The following is an 18,831-nucleotide window of genomic DNA, read 5'->3' as shown; positions in this document are numbered from 1 at the left end:
TAGAAGTGAGTGGTGAAGTGTCAATTAGCTTTCTGTCTTTTTTTTACCTTTTCATGGTCCTCTACTGTTCAAAATAGTGTGGGCAGCCAGTCGCCATTTTTCTGAATTCACTAATTACAAAAATTCAAGTTTTGGAGAATACAGATTTTTGTAAAATTTGAGTTTGATTGAATTCCACTTGATTATATTTACCTAAATCTACCAGTTATCATACATTTGTCACCTATCCTACAAATAGGTAGGTAATGTTGTTTGTGGTATAACCATTATTAATAATATAATATATATTTTCAATGTCCATTCACTTTCAATATTAAAAAATAATAAAACTAGTAATATTGTCATATAAAGTTTTGAAAATTTACAATAATTTACAGAAACGTCAATGTTAATAAGTTTACATTAATGACATTTACTGTATATTTGATAAAACATTTATACATTATTATTAAAAAATGACAGTTTTAAGCTTTACCATTTTTGTCTGGAATACACGATCCATTATTTTTCTTCAGCGAAGACGTGCTTACTGATCGTGTTAAATTATTTAAACTTATTTTATCTGTTTCTGTAGGTAAAGTTTGTCGTTCTTCATTTTCTGTTTCTCTGTGATAGAAGTAATTAAAATTTGATACAATAACTGGAACTGGAAGGGCAATAGTCAGAACTCCTGCAATAGCACACATAGTACCTACCACTTTACCTCCTAATGTGATTGGACACATATCTCCATATCCAACAGTTGTCATTGTTACGACAGCCCACCAGAAGCCATCGGGGATGCTGATGAACTGAGACTTAGGTTCATCAACTTCAGCAAAATATACTGCACTAGAAAACAAAATGACACCAATAAAAAGAAAAAATATTAATAGCCCCAGTTCTCTCATACTGGCTTTGAGGGTTTGTCCTAATATTTGAAGCCCTTTTGAATGTCTTGAGAGCTTGAAAATTCGGAAAACTCGAACCAGTCGAACAATTCTTAAAATAGCAAGAGACATGTTTTGTTGTCCATTATCCGCTGTTTCTTTCGCAACTTCTGTAATAAGAGTTACAAAATATGGAATGATTGATACAATGTCAATTATATTCATAATATTTTGAAAGAACTCAGATGAACTTGGGCAGACAATAAACCGAACAACAAGTTCAAATGCAAACCAAATAATGCAGGTAGTCTCCACAAGAAAAAATGGATCTGTTAAGGTATTAAGATAAGCAGCCTCCTTTGTAAAATTGCTTGAATATTTAAATGCATGTTCTTCTCTAAATTCTGGTAATGTTTCTAGACAGAATATTAGTATGGAGATGACAATAACTAATACAGAAACCAACGCCATGCCCCTTGCTGCGCTTGAGCTTTCCGGGTATTCAAAGAGCAACCAAAATTGCCTATGGTAATCATTTGTTGGTAAAGGGATTTCCGGATCCTTCAAAAAACCTTCATCATCTCGAAACTGATCTAAAGCTTCATTTCCAAGCTCATAGAAAACTATTTCATCTGCAAACACATCTATTGGAACATTTGCTGGACGCCGTATTTTTCCACCAGATTGATAGTAATATAGAATTCCATCAAAACTAGGACGATTTCTATCAAAAAAATATTCATTTCTCATAGAATCAAAATAATGAATTCTTTTTTGAGGATCTCCAAGAAGTGAGTCAGGAAATTCACTTAGTGTCTTAAGTTGGGTCTCATATCTAAGACCTGCAATATTTATCAATAGCCTTTGGTTCCCTTCTTCCGTTATCATTTGCTCTGTAACCATGTTGTCGTGACATTCTTTAGAAATCCTGGAAAGATCAGACTCATTTGATGTATCATTCATATACAATTTCCAGGTGGTATTTTCATCCGCAGATACACAGCTTTCATCTCCAGTAGTTTTGGTACATTTCGAATCAGTAGAAGATTCTTCAGGATTTTTCACAGCTTTCTGAAGGGTATCCATGATGTAACTTTAGTATTGACTAATTCTTATTACATTTTCTAGAAAAAAGAACATAACAAAAAAGTTAAGGAAAATATTGTAGAATGCAAGGCAGGAAGCCTCATTCGCAAGACTGATTTAGAGCTTTGGGCAACCGATTATATATATATATATATATATATATATATATATATATATATATATATATATATATATATATATATAATCCATAAAGCAGCACTCATAGAAATCTATGGGACTGTACTGTACATATTGTTTCAGTAGGAATGTTCGAATTGATGCCATATTATTGATGCAAGTAAGTAAGCGTTTAAAAGGTGTTATCCATTCTCAAACATTTGAGGCACATTTACAGGACATGGAATAAAAGTCTTATAGATGCAACACTAGAATTTGCATCTATTTTGAGAACAGAGCTCCATTGCATGCTGTCTTGAATGGAGAGATTGCCATAAATGGACCCGCATTTATCAGAAAGTTTAAGATGGGAGTAAGTCTTTAAATGGAGCCTGTCAGCCCAAATTGACAGTATGTAATAAGCACACAACCATGTAGGGAATTTAGCCAGTATGAAAATTGCTGCGTCTTTTCTGCAGAAACTGAAGTTAAACCAAATCTTCTAAGTAGGGTGCTTAGTGCATCCTTTGCTGTTCAAGGCTATGGGCGGGACACGGATCTGTATGAGAATCTGTGTCTAGATATTATTTTACATGAATGGGGGGGTACCAGTGTGAGACATGCAAATAAAACAGTCTATCTGAACTTTGTTTCCTTACAAACACATGAGAAGCTGCATCTTCTACAGCTCTGCTGTATTATAACAATATTACAAACCTGTCTGCCTGTGAGATGGAAGCTGAGGCACCGAGAAGACACCAGATGTATCTAATATATAATTGCCTAGAATACTACTTCCTGCAATTTGTGCCAAATACCGTGGCTTTGTCCGGAGCTAATGTCCGGAGATAATGTCCGTAGCTAATGTCCGGAGCTAATGTCCGGAGATAAGTGACGTCACCAGTGTCCTACACCCAGGCAGAGCACAGTGGCCCCAGGCAGAGCACAGGGGCCCCAGGCAGAACATGGGGCCCCAGGCAGAGCACAGGGGCCCCAGGCAGAGCACAGGGGCCCCAGGCAGCATATGGGGCACCAGGCAGAGCACAGTGGCCCCAGGCAGAGCACACACCAAATCGGAGGCCGAGGGGCCCCGCCAACCAAATCGGAGGACGAGGAGCCCCGCCCACCAAATCGAAGGCCGGGGGTCCCCGCCCACCAAATCGGAGGCCGAGGGGCCCCGCCCACCACATCGGAGGCCGATGGGCCCCGCCCACCAAATCGGAGGCCGAGGGTCCCCGCCCACCAAATCGGAGGCCGAGGGTCCCCGCCCACCAAATCGTAGGCCGAGGGTCCCCGCCCACCAAATCGGAGGCCGAGGGTCCCCGCCCACCAAATCGGAGGCCGAGAGTCCCCGCCCACCAAATCGGAGGCCGAGGGGCCCCGCCAACCAAATCGGAGGCCGAGGGGCTTCGCCAACCAAATCGGAGGCCGAGGAGCCCCGCCCACCAAATCGAAGGCCGAGCGGCCCCGCCCACCAAAGCGGAGGCCGAGGGGCCTGGCCCCGCCCACCAAAGCGGAGGCCGAGGGGCCCCGCCCACCACATCAGAGGCCGAGGGACCCCGCCCACCAAATCGGAGGCCGAGGGTCCCCGCCCACCAAATCGGAGGCCGAGGGTCCCGCCCACCAAATCGGAGGCCGAGGGTCCCCGCCCACCAAATCGGAGGCCGAGGGTCCCCGCCCACCAAATCGGAGGCCGAGGGGCCCCGCCCACCAAATCGGAGGCCGAGGGTCCACACCCACCAAAGCGGAGGCCGAGGGGCCCCACCCACCAAATCGGAGGCCGAGGGTCCCCGCCCACCAAATTGGAGGCCGAGGGTCCCCGCCCACCAAATCGGAGGCCGAGGGTCCACGCCATCCAAATCGGAGGCCGAGGGTCCCCACCCACCAAATCGGAGGCCGACGGGCCCCACCCACCAAAGCGGAGGCCGAGGGTCCCCGCCCACCAAATCGGAGGCCGAGGGTCCCCGCCCACCAAATCGGAGGCCGAGGGTCCCCGCCCACCAAATCGGAGGCCGAGGGGCCCCGCCCACCAAAGCGGAATCCGAGGGTCCCCGACCACCAAATCGGAGGCCGAGGGTCCCCGCCCACCAAATCGGAGGCCGAGGGTCCCCGCCCACCAAATCGGAGGCCGAGGGTCCCCGCCCACCAAATCGGAGGCCAAGAGTCCCCGCCCACCAAATCGGAGGCCGAGGGTCCCCGCCCACCAAATCGGAGGCCGAGAGTCCCCGCCCACCAAATCGGAGGCCGAGGGGCCCCGCCAACCAAATCGGAGGCCGAGGGGCTTCGCCATCCAAATCGGAGGCCGAGGAGCCCCGCCCACCAAATCGAAGGCCGAGCGGCCCCGCCCACCAAAGCGGAGGCCGAGGGGCCTGGCCCCGCCCACCAAAGCGGAGGCCGAGGGGCCCCGCCCACCACATCGGAGGCCGAGGGACCCCGCCCACCAAATCGGAGGCCGAGGGTCCCCGCCCACCAAATCGGAGGCCGAGGGTCCCGCCCACCAAATCGGAGGCCGAGGGTCCGCGCCGACCAAATCGGAGGCCGAGGGTCCCCGCCCACCAAATCGGAGGCCGAGTGGCCCCGCCCACCATATCGGAGGCCGAGGGGCCCCGAGCACCAAATCGGAGGCCGAGGGGCCACGCCTACCAAATCGGAGGCCGAGGGGCCCCGCCAACCAAATCAGAGGCCGAGGGGCCCCGCCAACCAAATCGGAGGCCGAGGGTCCCCGCCCACCAAATCGGAGGCCGAGAGTCCCCGCCCACCAAATCGGAGGATAAGGGGCCCCGCCAACCAAATCGGAGGCCGAGGTGCCCCGCCCACCAAATCGGAGGCCGGGGGTCCCCGCCCACCAAATCGGAGGCCGAGGGGCCCCGCCCACCACATCGGAGGCTGAGGGTCCCCGCCCACCAAATCAGAGGCCGAGGGGCCCCGCCCACCAAATCGGAGGCCGAGGGTCCCTGCCCACCAAATCGGAGGCCGAGGGGCCCCGCCAACCAAATCGGAGGCCGAGGGGCCCCGCCCACCAAATCGGAGGCCGAGGGGCCCCACCCACCAAATCGGAGGCCGAGGGGCCCCGCACACCAAATCGGAGGATAAGGGGCCCCGCCCACCAAATCGGAGGCCGAGGGGCCCCACCAACCAAATCGGAGGCCGAGGAGCCCCACCCACCAAATCGAAAGCCGAGCGGCCCCGCCCACCAAATCGGAGGCCGAGGGTCCCCGCCCACCAAATCGGAGGCCGAGGGTCCCCGCCCACCAAATCGTAGGCCGAGGGTCCCCGCCCACCAAATCGGAGGCCGAGGGTCCACACCCACCAAAGCGGAGGCCGAGGGTCCCCGCCCACCAAATCGAAGGCCGAGCGGCCCCGCCCACCAAATCGGAGGCCGAGGGGCCCCGCCCACCAAATCAGAGGCCGAGGGGCCCCGCCCACCAAATCGGAGGCCGACGGGCCCCGCCCACCAAAGCGGAGGCCGAGGATCCCCGCCCACCAAATCGGAGGCCGAGGGTCCCCGCCCACCAAATTGGAGGCCGAGGGTCCCCGCCCACTAAATCGGAGGCCGAGGGGCCCAACCAACCAAATCGGAGGCCGAGGAGCCCCGCCCAACAAATCGAAGGTCGAGGGGCCCCGCCCACGAAAGCGGAGGCCGAGGGTCCCCGCACACCAAATCGGAGGCAGAGGGACCCCGCCCACCAAATCAAAGGCCGAGGGGCCCCGCCCACCAAAGCGGAGGCCGAGGGTCCCCGCCCACCAAAGCGGAGGCCGAGGGTCCCCGACCACCAAATCGGAGGCCGAGGGTCCCCGACCACCAAATCGGAGGCCGAGGGTCCCCGCCCACCAAATCGGAGGCCGAGGGTCCCCGCCCACCAAATCGGAGGCCGAGGGGCCCCGCCAACCAAATCGGAGGCCGAGGGGCTTCGCCAACCAAATCGGAGGCCGAGGAGCCCCGCCCACCAAAGCGAAGGCCGAGCGGCCCCGCCCACCAAAGCGGAGGCCGAGGGGCCTGGCCTCGCCCACCAAAGCGGAAGCCGAGGGGCCCCGCCCACCACATCGGAGGCCGAGGGACCCTGCCCACCAAATCGGAGGCCGAGGGTCCCCGCCCACCAAATCGGAGGCCGAGGGTCCCGCCCACCAAATCGGAGGCCGAGGGTCCCGCCCACCAAATCGGAGGCCGAGGGTCCCCGCCCACCAAATTGGAGGCCGAGGGTCCCCGCCCACCAAATCGGAGGCCGAGGGTCCCCGCCCACCAAATCGGAGGCCGAGGGGCCCCACCAACCAAATCAGAGGCCGAGGGGCCCCGCCCACCAAATCGGAGGCCGAGGGTCCCCGCCCACCAAATCGGAGGCCGAGAGTCCCCGCCCACCAAATCGGAGGATAAGGGGCCCCGCCAACCAAATCGGAGGCCGAGGGGCCCCGCCAACCAAATCGGAGGCCGAGGAGCCCCGCCCAACAAATCGAAGGCCTAGCGGCCCCGCCCACCAAAGCGGAGGCCAAGGTGCCCGTCCCCGCCCACCAAAGCGGAGGCCGAGGGGCCCCGCCCACCAAATCGGAGGCCGAGGGTCCCCGCCCACCAAATCGGAGGCCGAGGGGCCCCGCCCACCAAAGCGGAGGCCAAGGGGCCCGTCCCCGCCCACCAAAGCGGAGGCCGAGGGGCCCCGCCCACCAAATCGGAGGCCGAGGGTCCACACCCACCAAAGCGGAGGCCGAGGGTCCCTGCCCACCAAATCGGAGGCCGAGGGTCCCTTCCCACCAAATCGGATGCCGAGGGTCCCCACCCACCAAATCAGAGGCCGAGAGTCCCCGCCCACCAAATCGGAGGCCGAGGGGCCCCGCCAACAAAATCGGAGGCCGAGGGGCCCCGCCAACCAAATCGGAGGCCGAGGAGCCCCGCCCACCAAATCGAAGGCCGAGCGGCCCTGCCCACCAAAGCGGAGGCCAAGGGGCCCGGCCCCGCCCACCAAAGCGGAGGCAGAAGGGCCCCGTCCACCACATCGGAGGCCGAGGGTCCCCGCCCACCAAATCGGAGGCCGAGGGGCCCCGCCTACCAAATCGGAGGCCGAGGGGCCCCACCCACCAAATCGGAGGCCGAGGAGCCCCGCCCACCAAATCGAAGGCCGAGCGGCCCCGCCCACCAAAGCGGAGGCCGAGGGGCCCGGCCCCGCCCACCAAATCGGAGGCCGAGAGTCCCCGCCCACCAAATCGGAGGATAAGGGGCCCCGCCAACCAAATCGGAGGCCGAGGGGCCCCGCCAACCAAATCGGAGGCCGAGGAGCCCCGCCCAACAAATCGAAGGCCGAGCGGCCCCGCCCACCAAAGCGGAGGCCGAGGGGCCCGGCCCCGCCCACCACATCGGAGGCCGAGGGTCCCCACCCACCAAATCGGAGGCCGACGGGCCCCACCCACCAAAGCGGAGGCCGAGGGTCCCCGCCCACCAAATCGGAGGCCGAGGGTCCCCGCCCACCAAATCGGAGGCCGAGGGTCCCCGCCCACCAAATCGGAGGCCGAGGGGCCCCGCCCACCAAAGCGGAATCCGAGGGTCCCCGACCACCAAATCGGAGGCCGAGGGTCCCCGCCCACCAAATCGGAGGCCGAGGGTCCCCGCCCACCAAATCGGAGGCCGAGGGTCCCCGCCCACCAAATCGGAGGCCAAGAGTCCCCGCCCACCAAATCGGAGGCCGAGGGTCCCCGCCCACCAAATCGGAGGCCGAGAGTCCCCGCCCACCAAATCGGAGGCCGAGGGGCCCCGCCAACCAAATCGGAGGCCGAGGGGCTTCGCCATCCAAATCGGAGGCCGAGGAGCCCCGCCCACCAAATCGAAGGCCGAGCGGCCCCGCCCACCAAAGCGGAGGCCGAGGGGCCTGGCCCCGCCCACCAAAGCGGAGGCCGAGGGGCCCCGCCCACCACATCGGAGGCCGAGGGACCCCGCCCACCAAATCGGAGGCCGAGGGTCCCCGCCCACCAAATCGGAGGCCGAGGGTCCCGCCCACCAAATCGGAGGCCGAGGGTCCCCGCCGACCAAATCGGAGGCCGAGGGTCCCCGCCCACCAAATCGGAGGCCGAGTGGCCCCGCCCACCATATCGGAGGCCGAGGGGCCCCGAGCACCAAATCGGAGGCCGAGGGGCCACGCCTACCAAATCGGAGGCCGAGGGGCCCCGCCAACCAAATCAGAGGCCGAGGGGCCCCGCCAACCAAATCGGAGGCCGAGGGTCCCCGCCCACCAAATCGGAGGCCGAGAGTCCCCGCCCACCAAATCGGAGGATAAGGGGCCCCGCCAACCAAATCGGAGGCCGAGGGGCCCCGCCCACCAAATCGGAGGCCGGGGGTCCCCGCCCACCAAATCGGAGGCCGAGGGGCCCCGCCCACCACATCAGAGGCCGAGGGTCCCCGCCCACCAAATCAGAGGCCGAGGGGCCCCGCCCACCAAATCGGAGGCCGAGGGTCCCTGCCCACCAAATCGGAGGCCGAGGGGCCCCGCCAACCAAATCGGAGGCCGAGGGGCCCCGCCCACCAAATCGGAGGCCGAGGGGCCCCACCCACCAAATCGGAGGCCGAGGGGCCCCGCACACCAAATCGGAGGATAAGGGGCCCCGCCCACCAAATCGGAGGCCGAGGGGCCCCACCAACCAAATCGGAGGCCGAGGAGCCCCACCCACCAAATCGAAAGCCGAGCGGCCCCGCCCACCAAATCGGAGGCCGAGGGTCCCCGCCCACCAAATCGGAGGCCGAGGGTCCCCGCCCACCAAATCGTAGGCCGAGGGTCCCCGCCCACCAAATCGGAGGCCGAGGGTCCACACCCACCAAAGCGGAGGCCGAGGGTCCCCGCCCACCAAATCGAAGGCCGAGCGGCCCCGCCCACCAAATCGGAGGCCGAGGGGCCCCGCCCACCAAATCAGAGGCCGAGGGGCCCCGCCCACCAAATCGGAGGCCGACGGGCCCCGCCCACCAAAGCGGAGGCCGAGGATCCCCGCCCACCAAATCGGAGGCCGAGGGTCCCCGCCCACCAAATTGGAGGCCGAGGGTCCCCGCCCACTAAATCGGAGGCCGAGGGGCCCAACCAACCAAATCGGAGGCCGAGGAGCCCCGCCCAACAAATCGAAGGTCGAGGGGCCCCGCCCACGAAAGCGGAGGCCGAGGGTCCCCGCACACCAAATCGGAGGCAGAGGGACCCCGACCACCAAATCAAAGGCCGAGGGGCCCCGCCCACCAAAGCGGAGGCCGAGGGTCCCCGCCCACCAAAGCGGAGGCCGAGGGTCCCCGACCACCAAATCGGAGGCCGAGGGTCCCCGACCACCAAATCGGAGGCCGAGGGTCCCCGCCCACCAAATCGGAGGCCGAGGGTCCCCGCCCACCAAATCGGAGGCCGAGGGGCCCCGCCAACCAAATCGGAGGCCGAGGGGCTTCGCCAACCAAATCGGAGGCCGAGGAGCCCCGCCCACCAAAGCGAAGGCCGAGCGGCCCCGCCCACCAAAGCGGAGGCCGAGGGGCCTGGCCTCGCCCACCAAAGCGGAAGCCGAGGGGCCCCGCCCACCACATCGGAGGCCGAGGGACCCTGCCCACCAAATCGGAGGCCGAGGGTCCCCGCCCACCAAATCGGAGGCCGAGGGTCCCGCCCACCAAATCGGAGGCCGAGGGTCCCGCCCACCAAATCGGAGGCCGAGGGTCCCCGCCCACCAAATTGGAGGCCGAGGGTCCCCGCCCACCAAATCGGAGGCCGAGGGTCCCCGCCCACCAAATCGGAGGCCGAGGGGCCCCACCAACCAAATCAGAGGCCGAGGGGCCCCGCCCACCAAATCGGAGGCCGAGGGTCCCCGCCCACCAAATCGGAGGCCGAGAGTCCCCGCCCACCAAATCGGAGGATAAGGGGCCCCGCCAACCAAATCGGAGGCCGAGGGGCCCCGCCAACCAAATCGGAGGCCGAGGAGCCCCGCCCAACAAATCGAAGGCCGAGCGGCCCCGCCCACCAAAGCGGAGGCCAAGGTGCCCGTCCCCGCCCACCAAAGCGGAGGCCGAGGGGCCCCGCCCACCAAATCGGAGGCCGAGGGTCCCCGCCCACCAAATCGGAGGCCGAGGGGCCCCGCCCACCAAAGCGGAGGCCAAGGGGCCCGTCCCCGCCCACCAAAGCGGAGGCCGAGGGGCCCCGCCCACCAAATCGGAGGCCGAGGGTCCACACCCACCAAAGCGGAGGCCGAGGGTCCCTGCCCACCAAATCGGAGGCCGAGGGTCCCTTCCCACCAAATCGGATGCCGAGGGTCCCCACCCACCAAATCAGAGGCCGAGAGTCCCCGCCCACCAAATCGGAGGCCGAGGGGCCCCGCCAACAAAATCGGAGGCCGAGGGGCCCCGCCAACCAAATCGGAGGCCGAGGAGCCCCGCCCACCAAATCGAAGGCCGAGCGGCCCTGCCCACCAAAGCGGAGGCCAAGGGGCCCGGCCCCGCCCACCAAAGCGGAGGCAGAGGGGCCCCGCCCACCACATCGGAGGCCGAGGGTCCCCGCCCACCAAATCGGAGGCCGAGGGGCCCCGCCTACCAAATCGGAGGCCGAGGGGCCCCACCCACCAAATCGGAGGCCGAGGAGCCCCGCCCACCAAATCGAAGGCCGAGCGGCCCCGCCCACCAAAGCGGAGGCCGAGGGGCCCGGCCCCGCCCACCAAATCGGAGGCCGAGAGTCCCCGCCCACCAAATCGGAGGATAAGGGGCCCCGCCAACCAAATCGGAGGCCGAGGGGCCCCGCCAACCAAATCGGAGGCCGAGGAGCCCCGCCCAACAAATCGAAGGCCGAGCGGCCCCGCCCACCAAAGCGGAGGCCGAGGGGCCCGGCCCCGCCCACCAAAGCGGAGGCCGAGGGGCCCCGACCACCACATCGGAGGCCGAGGGGCCCCGCCCACCAAATCGGAGGCCGAGGGTCCCCGCCCACCAAATCGGAGGCCGAGGGTCCCCGCCCACCAAATTGGAGGCCGAGGGTCCCCGCCCACCAAATCGGAGGCCGAGGGTCCCCGCCCACCAAATTGGAGGCCGAGGGTCCCCGCCCACCAAATCGGAGGCCGAGGGGCCCCGCCCACCAAATCGGAGGCCGAGGGTCCCCGCCCACCAAATCGGAGGCCGGTTCCCGCCCACCAAATCGGAGGCCGAGGGTCCCCACCCACCAAATCGTAGGACGAGGGGCCCCACCAACCAAATCGGAGGCCAAGGAGCCCCGCCCACCAAAAGTAAGTGCGGCCCCAAAAGTAAGTGCGCCCCCGGGTGCAAAAGTAAGTGCGCCCCAGGGTGCAAAAGTAAGTGCGCCCCCGGGTGCAAAAGTAAGTGCGCCCCCGGGTGCAAAAGTAAGTGCGCCCCCGGGTGCAAAAGTAAGTGCGCCCCCGGGTGCAAAAGTAAGTGCGCCCCCGGGTGCAAAAGTAAGTGCGCCTCCGGGTGCAAAAGTAAGTGCGCCCCCGGGTGCAAAAGTAAGCGCGCCCCCGGCCCCGGGTGCAAAAGTAAGCGCGCCCCCCAGTCCCGTGTGTGAAAAGTGCTGCTGTAAAGCTGGTAGCGCTGTTCAAGCACCATGTATTTCCTTCAGGAAATGCCCATCTAATATATAATTGCCTAGAATACTACTTCCTGCAATTTGTGCCAACTTCCGTGGCTTTGTCCGGAGCTAATGTCCGGAGCTAATGTCCGGAGATAATGTCCGGAGCTAATGTCCGGAGATAAGTGACGTCACCAGTGTCCTACACCCAGGCAGAGCACAGGGGCCCCAGGCAGCATATGGGGCCCCAGGCAGAGCACAGTGGTCCCAGACAGAGCACAGGGGCCCCAGGCAGCCTATGGGGCCCCAGGCAGAGCACAGTGGCCCCAGGCAGAGCACAGGGGCCCCAGGCAGCATATGGGGCCCCAGGCAGAGCACAGGGGCCCCAGGCAGCATATGGGGCCCCAGGCAGAGCACAGTGGCCCCAGGCAGAGCACAGGGGCCCCAGGCAGAACATGGGGCCCCAGGCAGAGCACAGGGGCCCCAGGCAGAGCACAGGGGCCCCAGGCAGCATATGGGGCCCCAGGCAGAGCACAGGGGCCCCAGGCAGAGCACAGGGGCCCCAGGCCAGGCAGCATATGGGGCCCCAGGCAGAGCACAGGGGCCCCAGGCAGCATATGGGGCCCCAGGCAGAGCACAGTGGTCCCAGGCAGAGCACAGGGGCCCCAGGCAGCTTATGGGGCCCCAGGCAGAGCACAGTGGCCCCAGGCAGAACATGGGGCCCCAGGCAGAGCACAGTGGCCCCAGGCAGAGCACAGGGGCCCCAGGCTGAACATGGGGCCCCAGGCAGAGCACAGGGGCCCCAGGCAGAGCACAGGGGCCCCAGGCAGCATATGGGGCCCCAGGCAGAGCACAGTGGCCCCAGGCAGAGCACAGGGGCCTCAGGCAGCATATGGGGCCCCAGGCAGAGCACAGTGGTCCCAGGCAGAGAACAGGGGCCCTAGGCAGCCTATGGGGCCCCAGGCAGAGCACAGTGGCCCCAGGCAGAACATGGGGCCCCAGGCAGAGCACAGGGGCCACAGGCAGAGCACAGGGGCCCCAGGCTGCATATGGGGCCCCAGGCAGAGCACAGTGGTCCCAGGTAGAGCACAGGGGCCCCAGGCAGCATATGGGGCCCCAGGCAGAGCACAGGGGCCCCAGGCAGAGCACAGGGGCCCCAGGCAGCATATGGGGCCCCAGGCAGAGCACAGGGGCCCCAGGCAGCATATGGGGCCCCAGGCAGAGCACAGCGATATTTTGGACCACTGTGCGGTGTTTCAGACCCCCTGTGTGATGTCTGGGGCCCTGTTCTTAAGTATATTAAAGATTAAAGTAACGTATATTAAAGTATATTATAGATCAAATTTGACACGTTTATGAGCACCATTGAGTGATATACTCAAGAATGACATAATTTTTCAACATTTTATGGTTTCAAACTGTAAACACTCAGAGTTTTTTTTACTTCAACCAGAAAACCTTAACGGTTCATAAAAAACTTGACTGTTCAGGATATGATAAAAGTCATAGTATTCTGAATCTTTAACTTATAAAGATACCTTTACATGGGGTGATTATTGGTTCCAGAGAGGCTTTCAGCCGATAATCGTACACATGGCTGGTGACAGGACAATACAATATAAACGTTCAAAGGTAAACACTGATAACATTAAAATCTAATATATAATTGCCTAGAATACTACTTCCGGCAATTTGTGCCAACTTCCGTGGCTTTGTCCGGAGATAATGTCCGGAGATAAGTGACGTCACCAGCGTCCTACACCCGCTCAGGGTGGACAAAGATATATGCCTTCGTGGTGCGTGGCACTTTTCTGATTGGTTGCCGCCTGCCGCGAGCGACCAATCAGAAATGTGCCGTACTGTCAAGAATTGTCAAGAGCTGGTGAGTGCAGCCATTTTTTGTTCTTTCTTACTATTATTTATTAATTGTATTATTCTTACATTTGAATAAATAAAGTATATATGGATTCTAGACTCCCGATTCTTTAGAATCGGGCTGCCATCTAGTCAGTTATAATCACACACAGCTCTGCAGTGAGATCAGGAGTGCAGAGAGCGGCCATTAAACATCACACTGGGAACTCCTATTTAAAGCGAGCTCTGGATAGAGATTCTCATGCAGATTAGTGTCCGGCTCATAGTGCTTAAGTGCTCCTTTACGTATAAGAAAATGTGGATTTTTCTGGAATACGATATTAGATAGTGGATATCAGGGTATCATTTTATTTAGCTTCCTATGACCTACATGCCCATATAGATGGCTTAGGAGGGTTGATCCTACTGACAAATTCCATTTAAGACAAATTATCTCTATAATAGGGTGGAGTCTCTAAGACTCCATAGAAAAGAACCATCTATGTCTTTCATGCACCATAAAACATATCACATTGATAAACCACTGATACTCTTTATTGGGCACTGGAACTGTGACATTGTCAGCTGTTTGATGATTACGTAGTGGAATCCAACTTTGTTTATGGCTTCCATTCCATTAGCATGAAGCACAACACATACTGCGATATTCATATCACATAACGGCTTTATATTTCCGACAGCAGACTTTTCTTTCAGTACTTAATATGAAAGAAAAATTCTATTTGTCAAAAGTAAAGTTAACATGTGACAGCAGGTGAAATAAGTTAATGGAATGAAAAGCAGCATGTACTTGAGAGCACTACATTAATTGGCAGTGGGTCAGTGAAAAACTCGGAGAGCAATCGTATGTCATCCTTGTGCTGTCCATTTTTCACTGACACATAGATATCAGAAAGACACTTTTTTTTCCTCATCAGTGAAAATAACATGATGAAAATCACTGATGAAACTTTCCATTTTTCTCATACGGCAAGGAAACTGACGTCTAAATGAGACCTTACTGTATCGCGGCAAGACAACATATTAACAGCTTATTATCGTGGCATGCTTCTAACAACAGCTGGTCCAAGATGAACAACCCTTGAAATACTACTGGTCATTTTTTTTTTTTACATTTTATATCACATTCATTTTCTTAACAATATCTAATTGAATGTCTAAGTGGTGGTAGCTTGTCAATAGATGATTCTGAAGGGCAAAGCTTCAGTTATTGCTTTGACTAATCACATTCACCAAATTCTTAAGTTTCTATTAAATTGCATCATGTACCTGTCACCTGTGAGCATATACCGTAAATTAATAATTGATGTATTTTAAGAGTATTTTTACACCTCGTAAATTTGGTGGATAACTTCCAAAAAAAAAAAATTAGTCCATGCATCTGAAAAAGGTTGTTACTGCTACATGATTTCTGAGAGCACCATTCAGCTATAACATTTCTGCAACAATGTTAATATAATCTTTGTCAAGAATCTTTGCAATAAACTGTCTACTTTCTATTCTCTAAAACTGTAAAGGGAACCTGTCACAATTTTTTCCCTATAATATAGGGCGAGCAACTCTCAACTCTTTGCTACAGCATTCTAAAATGCTGTATATATGTCCCCAATGCGCCTTGCATAACACAAAAAATAGTTTTTATTATACTCACCTATGCCAGGATTCGGTCCGATGAGCGCCCCTGGTCTTGATCTGGTGCCTCATCTCTTTTTCTGATCCCCATCCTACAGTCATCCACACAGTGTCCTCCATCGCACTCTTGGGCAAATGTACTCCTCTCTGCCCTACAGAGGGCAGAGCAAAGTACTATAATGAGCATTGGCAAGGAAAGGTCAAAGAGTGCTGGAGAATGCGCACTACAATCTGCCCTCGGCCGAGGGCAAAGAGAAATATGTCTGCGCAGGACAGTGATGGAGGACACTGTGTGTATTATGTAGAACACATCATACACATGATGCAAAAAGATGTATGGCAAGGAAGAGAGGAGGCGACGGATCAAGACCAGCAACACTAATTGGACCAGGCCGTAGCATAAGAGAGTATAATAAAAGCTATTTTTATGTTATGCAGAGCACATTGGGGACCTATATATAGCATTCTAGTATGCTGCAACAGAGAGCTTACAGTACAGGTCTTCCCCGTAGTGCAAAAGTATTCACCCCCTTGACTATTTACCTCTTTTGTAATATATTGCAACATTTGTTTAAATATTTTTGTGATACGATTTGTGTGTGATGCATCATCACTAAATTGTCTAAGTTGATAAAGTTAAGTTAGAAAATTGGAGGCATAAAGTCAATTTATAGGATCAAATAACTAGAAATTGGCTTGTCCATATGTATTAACCCCTTTTGCAATGCAAAAAGTCCCGAAAATTTTTTAGTACAAGTAATTACCATCATAAATCACATGCTTAGTGTAAGGAAGTTCACCTACCATATATATATTCGAGTATAAGAAAAAACTAGGAAAACTTATTGACTCAAGTATAAGCCAGGTATGCATTGTCCCCTTATCCCTATCATGGTCTGCATAGCTTCTCATCCCTATTCTTGTCTGCATGGCTCCTTATCCCCATCCTTGCATGCATGGCTCCTTATCCTCTATCCGTGTATGCATGGTTCCTTATCTCTATCCTTGTATGCGTGACCCCCATCAAAAAACACAAAATATAAACCATTCTACTTATCTTCACTTCGCTCCCTCACAGAGTCTGCATCTTGTTCCGATGCCAGCTGCTGCCTTATGCTTGAAAACAGCGCATGGCAGGGACGTCATGCACTGCTTAGAAGCAGAGCATAGCTGCTGGATTGCTCACTGTGTTCCACGCCGGGATTATGTGAGTGGAGAGCAGTGAGTATTCATTGTTCTTTAGCAGTGTGCACAGTTTCAGCCTCAGCCACCAACTTCCTGCAGCTGCTGGCGGTCACGTGTGCCGCTACATGAGAGAAATCAATATTCACCTCTCTCCACTCCCTCGGGAGTGGAGAGAGATGAATATTAATTTCTACACCTCTCTCCACACCAATGGAGACCGTCGGCAGCTGCAGGAAGTCAGAGGCTGAGGCTGAAACTGCGCACTATTACAGAGCAATGAATATTCACTGTCAGCACAGTGAATATTTATTTCTCTTTAGCAGCAGGCACAGGCTTTAAAAGCTACTGCCTCTCTAACCCGCTGCTCCACTGCTATCCCTTCCCCTCCATCTTCTGGGACAAAGACTCGAGTATGAGCCAAGAGAGGTGTTTTCAGCACAAAAAAATGTGCTGAAAATCTCGGCTTATGCTCTGGTATATACGGTATTTGCAATCTAATTGTCACATGGTCTGTCAGTATATACACTCCATTTCTGAAAGGCCACATAGACTGCAACATCTTTCAACAAGAGGCACCACCAACTAAACAACACCATGAAGACCAAAGAGATCTCTAAAAAAGTAATGGACAATGTTTTTGAGAAGTAAAAGCCAGGGGTGGGCTCTAAAAAAAATAATTCAAATCTCTGATGATCTCCTGGAGCACCATCAAATCCATTTTCATTAAATAGAAAGAACATGGTGCTACAATAAACCTGGCAAGAGAGGGTATCTCACAAAAGCTATTCACCCATTTAAGGAAGGCATTAATCAGATAGACAACACAGAGACTAAAGGTAACTCTGTAGGAACTGCAGGATTCCCAAGCAGAGACTGGAGTATCTGTTCATAGGACTGCAACAAGCTGTACACTCCATAGATGTGGCTTTTATGACAGAACTGTCAGAAACAAAAGTATATAAAAAAAAATTGTAAGCCCTGCTTTGAGTTTGCCAAATGACATGTGGGAGACCACCAAAATGAGGAAGGTGCTGTGGTCAGATTAGACCAAAGTTGAACTTTTTGGCCTGCAAGGTAAATGCTATGTCTGTCACTCATCACCCCAAGAACACCACCCCCACAGTGAAACAAGGTGGTGGCAGTATCATGCTGTGCAGATATTTTTGGCAGCAGGGTCAGATAAAATGGCCCAAGTCGAGAGGAAGATGGATTGTGCAAAGTACAGGGATATTCTTGAGCAAAACCTGTTTCAGGCTGTCTGTGATTTGAGACCAGGAGGAAAGCTCACCTTCTAACAAAACAATGACCCAATGGATACTGCTAAAGCAATACTCAAGTGGTTTAAGGGCAAGCGTTCAAAAATTTTGGAGTAGCCTAGTCAAAGCTCAGAACTTAATCCAATTGAGAACTTGTGTTCAGACTTGAAGATTGTTGTTCACCAGAGGAAACCATCTAACTTGAAGGAGCTGGAGCAGTTTTGCCTTGAGGAATGGGCAGAAATTCCAGTGGCACTTATCCAAAGCGATTTGCAGCTATAATTTCCACAAAAGGAGGCTCTTCAAAATTCTGTCTTTAGGGGGGTGAATAGTTATGCACACTGAAGTTTTCAGCAATTTTGTCCAATTTGCTGTTTGCTTCACAATAAAAAGAAAAACAAATGTTCAGTTTTAGGCATGCTTTATTCAAGAACTGATGCAAACCCTCAAAAAAACCTGTGAAATTCCAGGTTGTGGGGTAGCAAAACACGAAAAAATGCTAAGGGGATTAATACTTTTCCAATACTTTATATGGAAAAAACCTGGTGACATGTTATCTTTAATGAACAATGTGATGAACTGCCTACTTAGCACACATTTTACTCAAGCTCTCTGTGGCTACTTACCCATGTGTTGCCATCAGCTGGGAGGTTTCTGAATAGAACAAATAAGTGCTGCGTCTTTATCATCTTCATCCATTCTATTTAAAAACACAAACAGTAATGTCCATGTCATAAATAAATATAATACAATAAAATAGAATAATTCATATTTGTAAATGGAACCCTTATCATATGTTGTCTTGTATGTACTCTTGAAAATATATTTTCAAATTTAAAGAGGATCTACCCAATATACAGGTGTAACCCAAAAAGAAATTGAACGCAGAAGTGTATAAAAAATATCAACAATCTTTATAAGAATAATTAATAAGAACATAGCAAGTAAAACATTGCAGTGAGGGAAAAAGTGACACCAAAGTGTCAAAAAAGAAACATGAGATAGAGAGAAACAGGGAAAATCAAAAAGGCTGTAAGAACTAAACAACAATATTCCCAAAGCGGATAGCTGGTAATACAAAATAATTGATAATTAGACGTACATTGGGCCTGTGGGACAATATGAAGTGCTTGTGCATCCAAGTAATCAAGATAAATTAATAAGATTATACTATATAATAAAATGTACAAGGTCCCAAGTATACATAGAGCCCAATTCAGGAAATATACACAAACAACTTAATCTATAATTATTCATAAGTATACAGCCAACATATATAAGGTAAAACATTTCTGATCCCACGTTTCTAGTATG

General features: G+C 54.8%; 1 protein-coding gene across 1 annotated transcript; it reads right to left on the bottom strand.

Moving 5' to 3' along the window:
- Positions 1-207: 207 nt before the first annotated feature.
- Positions 208-18,211, bottom strand: KCNA10 (potassium voltage-gated channel subfamily A member 10). The gene is made up of 2 exons (XM_077299494.1): positions 18,144-18,211; positions 208-1,993 (listed from the first exon to the last, which is right to left on the bottom strand). The coding sequence occupies exon 2, from the start codon at positions 1,953-1,955 to the stop codon at positions 465-467; it is 1,491 nt and encodes a 496-aa protein (XP_077155609.1). The 5' UTR covers positions 1,956-1,993; positions 18,144-18,211; the 3' UTR covers positions 208-464.
- Positions 18,212-18,831: the final 620 nt, after the last annotated feature.

Source organism: Ranitomeya variabilis, chromosome 3, assembly GCF_051348905.1.
Source record: "Ranitomeya variabilis isolate aRanVar5 chromosome 3, aRanVar5.hap1, whole genome shotgun sequence".
Classification (NCBI taxonomy): domain Eukaryota; kingdom Metazoa; phylum Chordata; class Amphibia; order Anura; family Dendrobatidae; genus Ranitomeya; species Ranitomeya variabilis.
Note: the sequence above shows the minus strand (reverse complement) of the source record. Positions and strands in the feature narration are given on the sequence as shown.